The sequence below is a fragment of the Condylura cristata genome, unplaced genomic scaffold, assembly GCF_000260355.1.
Source record: "Condylura cristata isolate star-nosed mole 26May11 unplaced genomic scaffold, ConCri1.0 scaffold00020, whole genome shotgun sequence".
In the NCBI taxonomy this organism is placed as follows: Eukaryota; Metazoa; Chordata; class Mammalia; order Eulipotyphla; family Talpidae; genus Condylura; species Condylura cristata.
The window spans coordinates 20,777,273-20,786,883 of NW_004567121.1; the positions used below are offsets into that span (position 1 = coordinate 20,777,273).

General features: G+C 35.6%; 1 protein-coding gene across 1 annotated transcript in view; it reads left to right on the forward strand.

Moving 5' to 3' along the window:
* The window catches only part of STRN (striatin, calmodulin binding protein), an 85,845-nt gene extending 77,326 nt beyond the window's left edge, over positions 1-8,519 (forward strand). The window contains exons 14-18 of the mRNA XM_004686297.2: positions 411-578; positions 3,593-3,733; positions 3,933-4,040; positions 5,266-5,352; positions 5,432-8,519. Of these exons, the coding sequence (XP_004686354.1) occupies positions 411-578; positions 3,593-3,733; positions 3,933-4,040; positions 5,266-5,352; positions 5,432-5,601 (674 nt within the window). The 3' untranslated portion in view covers positions 5,602-8,519. The remainder of the gene's footprint in view (positions 1-410; positions 579-3,592; positions 3,734-3,932; positions 4,041-5,265; positions 5,353-5,431) is intronic.
* Positions 8,520-9,611: the final 1,092 nt, after the last annotated feature.

The window sequence follows — 9,611 nt, forward strand, 5'->3', positions numbered from 1 at the left end:
CTGCTATTTGTAATACAGGGTGATAAGTGATCTAAGGAGTATACCCAGTGTGCTAGAGTAATTCAGAGGGGTAAAGGAACTCTATTCATTTCCTCAAATAATGTGAGTTGTGCTTTCTCTGAAGGTAGATTAAAGTCAAAGGTCTTGTATTAACATAATTTAAAAATACTTAGACAAATGGAAAGGAAAAAGGGGAGGAGAAAAAATTACACAATTTTTGAGAGAATATGTGTTTTTGACATTTTTAAATACATTTTAAAATTTTAATTGTATATTTCCAAGTCTGTTTCTAATTATAACAAAATTTTAACAGAATAATAAAAATCAGAAATCTCGTAACAAATGTTTATGTATTTTACTTTCTCTGGAATCTGTGTACCTGTATAATTTGCATCTTTGTGTTTGTGTAGACCCATCTGTGCTAAGAGGCCCTCTGTTAGGCCACACCGATGCAGTCTGGGGCTTGGCTTACAGCGCAGCTCATCAGCGGCTGTTGTCCTGTTCAGCAGATGGCACTCTCCGTTTATGGAATACCACTGAGGTTGCTCCTGCCCTAAGTGTATTCAATGATAATCAAGGTATGAACTTTTAAAAATTATTTTACTAAATCATTCACAGAATGTCTTGTTTTAAAAACAAGCAAATAAATGATTCTACAAACTGAACTGTTTAAATATAACTTAGTGTTTTGTTTTTTTTTAAAGATTTATTTATTTATTAATACAGAATTGGGGTACAGGCCAGAGATGTGGAGGGTGAGAGGATTCACCAGGAACAGAGTGGGGAGCAGAACAGGCAGATTGACGAAGTACACTGCTGAGGGGAGCAGCGGGCATGCCACGCCATGTGGTCACCTCCGGGGCAGGCGGGGATCGAACTCATGTGGAAGTGGCTTTAGCTTATTAGTGCTGTGCTTTAACCCACTGTGCCACCAGGGAGGGCCCATAACTTATTAGTGTTTTTAAAGTAAAAGCGTATTTATTTGAATTTCCAACTATGTATAAGTTTTGAATTATGTGTACTTTTAAAAAGTATATTTGATTACAGCACACTTTAAGTTTAAAAAATTGAGATATTTGTAAACAGCAAAAGATATAGATAGAAAGAATACATTTTAAGAGGTTGGGTAAATGCATAACTCACATACAAATCAAGATATAGATAACATTTCCTTCACCTCTCCAAAGTTTCTTTTCCCTTCCACATCATCCTTCCCCATACTCCAAATCACAGGTAGCACTGTTAAGATTTCTGTCCTCATGCATTAGTTTTGTCTATTTAAGACTTCATTTAAATGAAATAATGCACCGCGTACTCTTTCCCATTTTGCTTTTACTCTTTAAAGTTAGCTACAAATTTTTTTTAGCTATGAATTTTTTAAAAAGCAAACTGCGGCCCTCCCTGATGGCGCAGCAGGTTAAAGCACTGCACTGAGAAGCTAAAGCCACTTCCGCATGAGTTCGATGCCCGCTTGCCCCGGAGGAGACCACATGGCGTGGCAGACCTCTCCTGACCCGCCTGCTGCTCCCCTCAGCAGTGTACTTCGTCGATCTGCCTGTTCTGTTCCCCACTCTGTCTCTTGTGAAGCCTCTCACCGCCCCTGAGCCTCTGGCCTGTACCCCAGTTCTGTATGTACAAATAAATAAATCTTAAAAAAAAAAAAAGCAAACTGCTTATCCAAAATTAATCATGAAACTACTCAAAATACAAAGTAAGAGTGTTTGGAAGCATCTCGCTGGCCAATAGAATGTTTTAATTCTCTCACTGCAGGGAATTTTAAAAACTCCATTTTTAGGAAGGGTGAACTATAACTTTAGCATATAATACCAAAAGATTTTGTCACATCGACTGGATTTATTTAGTCAGATGTTTCTAGCTGTCTCAGTTGGGATGCAGAAACTTAGAGAACTGGTTGTACTGGAACCTTCTTTGCACACAACTTTAGATCTGCAGTGCACTTGGAATTGTCTTGTTTTCCTGCTGTGCAGAAATGCTCTGCACCACTTGCTTCTCTCCCCAGTTTATCATGTGCTCCTGCTCTTCTTGATACATTATATTCTGCACAGAGGTATAGTAGTCAGGTGATTCTTTTACCTCTTTATAAAATCTGTGCAGCCATTTCTAGTAAGTAACTTCCAAGGTTTAGCATTGTTATTCCTCTAAACATCAAAAACATAATGGTGCTTTTGAACCAGTGCCTTCTTTGATTTTTCCAGCTTAGTGCTATTTTGGATTTACTGAGGGAAGCCTATTGCACTTCTGATTGGGCAATTTTTTGTTCATTGATTTATCAACAAATTGCCCAACAGAGGCACTATATTTTTTTAAAAAAAGATTTGTCTTTATTTATGCATATAAGAACTGGGCTGTAGGCCAGAGGTGTATGGGTAAGAGGATCCACCAGAGACAGAATGAGGAGCAGAACAGGCTGACCTGCTGAATATACTGCTGAGGGGAGCAGCAGACAAACAGGAGAGGTCTCCTCTTGTCATGTGTGTGTTAGTTCCCTAGCTATCAAACTTGTAACAACAGTGGCTGGCAATAGCTTGTAAAGACTTTAATCCCTGCACCATCAGGGAGGCCCAGAGACACTATATTTATTAACTACATAGACAAATAACCCTGTTGTTGATATGACAGGGGAGTTATTTGAAGTAATCCCATTTATTTCATAGGCTAGAATCTAACACACAGGATTTTGTTACACCAGTTTTAGCATAAAGGAACTGAAAGAATTCCCCAGGAGCCATTCCAAAATGAACCTTTTTTCCTTATCTAGGAAGAGGTGTAAAGATACAAAACTTGGCTACCCAAAATGAGAGACCACTGTTGCTTCCAGTTCAGGCCCCTGAGCTGAGGGCGGCTTTGTGTTCTTAAGAGAGGGGGCTGCTGTGTTGGTGGCAGCAAGTAATGCTCAAGGCATCATGCCTGTTAGGGGCTAGGTGACAGTCTTAGTGTCTAGTGGCTACCACAGGAGAAACCTGTCATTGGCAAGAATCAGATGGTCTCTCACCTGGCTTAACTAGGGAGGTCAAGAGCAGAACTTTCAGTCCAAATAAAAGCTTACATTCCATTGGGCCCTCCCTGGTGGTGGAACAGGTTAAAGCACAGCACTATGAAGCTATCACAACCACTGCAACACAAGATTGATCCCCAGGGAGCTGACCCACATGGTGCGGCAGACCTCTCCTGACACCCACTGCCGCTCCCCATAGCCGTGTACTTTGTCAGTCGGCCTGTTCTGCTCCACTCTCTACCTCTGGTGAATCCTCTCACCCCCTTGCACCTCTGGCACCCCAGTTCTATATGCAAAAATAAATAAAGCTTTTTTTTTTTAATAAAGCTTGCATTCTATTAATATATTAGCTGAATACAGGTAGAAAATATGCTTAACATGTAAGGACTCTAACAAAGATTTGGGCTGAAAATAACAGTTCCTTTACATTGAATGATTATGAGCTAATTTGTACTTAGTACTGAATTTTATTTACTTAAGAAAATTGTTCCACTATTTGTTTTGCTATATCTTCAGTATATTGTCATTGTCATCCTCTAATTGCCATTCTCCTTCAATATAATCTGACTCTTTTAGAATTGGGAATCCCTGCTTCTGTGGATCTGGTGAGCAGTGACCCAAGCCATATGGTAGCATCATTCAGCAAAGGCTATACAAGCATCTTTAACATGGAAACCCAGCAACGTATTCTCACTTTAGAATCCAATGTAGATATGAGTATGTACACCATTTTTAAATAGACTGTCTTTGGGTTGTTTTAAAAAATTAATTAGAGCTACTATCATCAATTATGAAAGATGATTGTTATTATAAAGTATTCTGCCTCCTAAATCATAGATCAAGATTACTTATAATGACAGTGGTTTACATTTGACTTTCAAATTTAATTTGTATTGTTCTTTAATTTTTTTTTTAGCAGCCAATTCTTCATGCCAAATAAATAGAGTGATCAGTCACCCCACTCTTCCCATCAGCATCACTGCTCATGAAGACAGACATATCAAATTCTATGATAACAATACAGGTGGGACTTTATTAAAAATTGATTATTGTAAAAAAAAATATTCAGTCAAGAAAATGTCAAATGCCAAAATAAAATCTGTTTAAAAATTTACCAGAATAAATGGAAAATCTGTTTAAAAATTTACCAGAATAAATGGAAAACCTAAATGCAAAAAATAAAGCCAGATGACTTCTAAAAGGAAAAAAAATTGATTATTGTTAAAGTAAAAAAAAAAAATCCTACTAATTTAGTGTTTTATCAGTGGCTTCATAGTCAGGAAATAGATACTGACTCACACTACTCTCCCAGCTCAGTTTTTGTCCATTCCTTCCAAATTGATAATATATGTAGAATTATTGTGGTTTATTTAGACTCTATATTTGGGCCCTACAAGCTAAGGTTATCACTGTGGATACAGTGAAAAATTCATTCAAGTAACATTAAAAATAAATATATTGGAGGAGTGAATATATTGGAGAAAATGAGAACATGTGGGATATAAAGGTATATTGTCATCATAGCTTGTTTAAAATTGTTCATATATGAAGTAGCCATGGTGTTGCAGATGGAAACCCCTGCATCGTTTGGTTTGTTCCTCCATAGGCTGCTCTTTTTGTGTTATAGCATTCTTTGATCCTGATTGCTTTGAACTGGAGTGTGGGGCCGTTCTCAATTTTTACTAATTAATATTTCAGTAGTCTAAAGAAAATTCATGAAGAGCTATGTTGGGAAAGAAACACTCTTACTAGTTCTATTTACTTTTGTTTCTGCTATGGTTAGGCCCTAGAATCAAGGTTACCTTTTGGTGACTTTGCTTAGCTGTTAATAATGAATAATTTTCTTTAATCCTTTTTCTATGTATTATTCTACCAAAATTATGATCAGATTTCTCTCTGCTACTCTGGCTTTGTCTTAATCTCATCTCTTTTTATAACCCAAATTTTAGTGATGTTTGAGTTCTAGTTCATAAACATGGCTTGAGGAAATATTTGTGTGCAAATTACTAACTTTCATATTGTGCTTTGAAAGACAAAAAATATAATCTGAAATTTGAGTTTTTGTTTTTACTACTACCATGGCTAGAGTGAGGAGGGAGACATTTGTTTCAGTTGATGAAAAAGCTATCGATAACGATACAGAAAATGCAGAGAGGACTAACTAGAAAAACCAGTATGATGTAGTAGCTGATATATTTTCAGGATGTGAAAAGTCAATAATAAAGAGTAATAATCTCTTTTTTCCAAAGGCAAACTGATCCACTCAATGGTAGCCCACCTAGAAGCTGTTACAAGTTTAGCAGTTGATCCTAATGGCCTCTACTTGATGTCTGGCAGTAAGTACATCAACTATGGCTTATTTCTTTATCCTTATCATTTTCGTGCTAATGTAGTGTTTTCCTTTGCCTTGTATAGGTCATGACTGTTCAATACGTTTATGGAACCTAGAAAGTAAGACATGTATCCAAGAGTTCACAGCGCACCGGAAGAAGTTTGAAGAATCGATTCATGATGTAGCTTTCCATCCATCCAAATGTTATATAGCCAGTGCTGGAGCTGATGCACTGGCTAAAGTCTTTGTATGACACAATGCATCATCTCTACTTTCTAGCTCTTTATAAATAGTCAACTGCACAAAAGAGATTCAGAAGACCAGGGCAAGAATCAACTCGTCCTGCTCTTTTGTTCTGCTGGAGGAGCACAGAGAACATTTGTTAAAGTATAGTTTTGCAATTCGCATACTGTTTTCTAAAACTAAGGTTTGTTCAGGTTGCTGCAAGCTCAGCCGAATCTGTGAGCCTGAAACTTGTTTCAAATTTTCCCCCAAGGAGATGCTTTTATTTCTGAAGTTGTTCTAATTCGCTAGGCAGGCCGAGCGAACATAGGTTTAGCTTGTTGTCCCTATTGAGAAAATAGGACATACTATAAGGATATTTAAAAAGCTTGGTGGCTGGGAATGAAGTTTAAGAAGAGTGGAAATTTAGACCTAGCCCCTCCCCCACCCCAGGAAATCTTGTTAAACACATTAGATATTAAAAAAAAATAATCTTTATCATATCTGCTGTACTAAACCCTGTATGCATAAAGACCAGTCTCAGTGTTAAAATGAGTTTTTAATTTAGCTGTCTTTTCAACTGTTCATATAAAGCACCTGGCAAAGAATTTTCACTATTAGGGAAAAAAGAAATGCAATAAGATGTTAAATATATTGTTCTGAAATGTGAAACATAATTAGTTTGTAAGCAGATTTCTATATTGTATGAAAATAAATTTGGTTTTACTCTAAAGGTTAGCTGTGGAAAGCACTCACCATTATGAAGGATAGTTGATAGAGTCTGCTTTTACTATAGGATTTAACTTATTCAGGTTTAAGATTCCATTTATTTTAAGGGCAAGCCAGACATACAATAATTTATTAATTTTAAATTCACTTTACTCATCATACTTATAGTGTCAGAGTGTTTATTTCATATCAATGAAATATTACTTTTAGTGGTTGAAAAGACAGATGTTATTTGCCAAGTACTTATCTATCAACACCCACATAACCATGCTTCAGATGACCCTCAGCTCTCTATTCTTTGTATATCATATTAAAATTATCTGACACCTACCCAACATAGTTTATAATGATTATATTTTAATAGTCCAAAGAGTATGGTTAACCTCAGGCAGCTGCTTTTGCAAAAGAACTGAATAAAGTAGATGTTTTTTTAACCCAGGAGTCCTCTATTAATATCTCCCAGAAGTACCTCCCGGAAGTTGGGATGGAAGAGTTCAATATGTAATAGTGGCTAAAGAGTTCTCTTTCCCTCTCCCATTGTTTAATGAGGTGTTTAATTAGAATACACAATGCATTTTAATGGGCAGTGATTCAGTATTATTTCGGGGGTGGGGGGAGAGTTATATCTTAAAAGACCAGGGTGTACTGAGCTTGTGACACACATATCAGCTCTTGAGACTTTGATGACTGCAGTATATGGACTTCTGATACTTAGATCTCATCCCTGTAACTGTTTCACCCTCCTCACTCTTCTTTTCCCAAAATGCCAGAGAACAATCTAGAAGCTAGAATAAATTACTATATGTAATATACTCTCAAACTTTTAAAGGTCCATATCCATAAGTATTTTAATCTTTTATTATAATTCTACATTCCTGTCCCCACATAATCCATTGTAACAATAGCATCTATTCCTTGAAGAAGTATTCCGGTGGTGATGTGAGTAATAATTGACAATTTTTTCTTAACGTGTTTGCTTGTCTGCAAATAGAATTCTGCAAAATGCAGGCAAATTTTCTTTGAAGTTAAAACACCTGTGCTAAGTTTGCTTGATTGTGACACAGATATGCTTTACTATTTTCACACAGATACCTTGTCCTTTTGTCTATGCTTTGGTTAACATTGGGCTCAAGGCACTCCTTTGCATAATCAAATGGGTTGACCTGGATTTGAGCTACCATATGTATATGCCCAGATACAGATTTCCACATTGTATTTGGTGAATTCCTCATTTGGTTGGTCAGAATAAAGGAATGGTTTCATTAACCTGACATGTAAGAGGAATCTGGAAAATTTCAGTCAAGTGCTCTTACTTGGTATTTTAATTGGACTACTGTGAAGATGTTCTATCAGTAACTGCTTTAATACCTTCCATGGTCTTCAGTGCCTGCTTTATTTGCATCACTAAAATTCTCAAAATGAAAAAATTCTCTTCACTTGCATTTAATGTCTCATGGTTGGAAACTTCTTTAGTGAGTAGAAAATAACCATGAAATATGTAGACTATCATACAAATGATGGAACTGTTGAAAGTTCCTTAGAAAGCTGGTGCTGTGCCATTGGAGAATGCACACAGAAACGGGTTCTTCTCCACTAGCACTGTCTGATATCCCCTTAGAAATGAGCCAAAATTGTCTTCCAAGCAGATAGAATCATTCATCTGGTTTTTCCCTCAGCCTATCAAAAATTCAATATAAATTCATAAAGTGAACAAATTCAAGACTCAGTCATTGGAATGCTACCATAGTGCTTGAATGTAAATATACTAGATGAAGTATATTGGAACAGTATGAAAATTGGTAAGAGATGTGGGATCCTGCTTCATTTTCATATGCTATGGATCCATCTCTGGAGCTTGCAGCACCCTTCTCCAAACTCAGCTGTCAGATGGAGCTCATTTGCTATTCAAACCATAGGCAGGTATTTAACATCAGTGATATAATAACCATCAGTATTTTTCTATTGAACAAGTTTAGCAGTTTTTGCCATTAAACAGATAATTAGTTACACAAAGTATTTAGCTTTTATAATCATTTTAGTTATGACTAAAGGGGAGATTGAGCTGCATCACTGATAATGAACTTTGTGAGAAATTTTTGTTTATCTGACTTTCATTCCTTCAGTATTCTTGCTATAAATTTCTTTGGAGATAATGATGAAAATTTATTTGAAAATGTCTAAAATGTATGTATATTTTATAAATATATATTATATATATTTATAAAAATATATATAATATATAGACTATATATATAAAACCATAGGTGCATTTTACTGTTTTGTATTTTCATTTTTGAAGATAGTGTACACAGAAGGTAATGATGAGTATGAAGAGTGTTGTGCTGTTTGCTTTTGCAGTATAATATATAGTTCTAAATGTTTAAATTACTGTATATATACTATATTCAATATAGGCTAGCATGCTTGTTTTAAAGACTGTCATTCTAGTTTATTAAAATCTGAATGTAAGAAAACCTGACTATTCAAATGTGAATTGAAAAATACTTCATTTTCAGTACTGAACTACTTCCATTGACATTATGCTTTAACAAAACTGATAATCAAGAAGGCAATAGCTAGAGAATGAGAGGTGCCTTTAAAATATATATATATATATATATATATATATATATATATATATATATATAAATGCAGCCTTACAGTGAGAATGAGGATTGGGTTTGTGTGTGTGTGTGTGTGTGCAGTCTGTGATGGTCCTGACTTGTGACCATCAGTGTCTTGTTAATATTACCTGCTCAACTTCTAGGATTTCAGGGGACATTTTTTGTGCTGACTTTGTGCTCATCTGAGCACCATATGTATTTTCCAAGAATTTTGAATGTTGAATTCCTAGAAATCTCAAGAGGGAAAAACCCCTGTAACTATAGTCAACTTTAGGTAAAAGGGAAAATTATTGGTTCACCAGAATCATTATAGCTCTTAATGTTCGCTTAAGAAAATATAACTTTTAAAGGCTCACTTTTTTAGTACTTCATACATTCCCCACCTTATACAAGAACATGCCATGAAATTCTTATGTGATGAAAATTCAACTTGTAAAGTTATTTTTAGATACCTGAGCTAGTTAAAATTCCACCTAAGAGTAGTCTCAAATTATTTAAATGGCATTTTTCATAATCTACCTCTTTGTCATTGCTGCCATTTTAACTAAAGCAAGTCTTTGACATTTAAAATGATGGTTGGATAAAACTTTCCATGTTGGTGCTTTATAAGCCTTTGTCATTAAAGGTATACTGGACTAAGACGTCACTAATCAGGTTGAAAGACTTAGAATTAATTTTAATTTTGGTT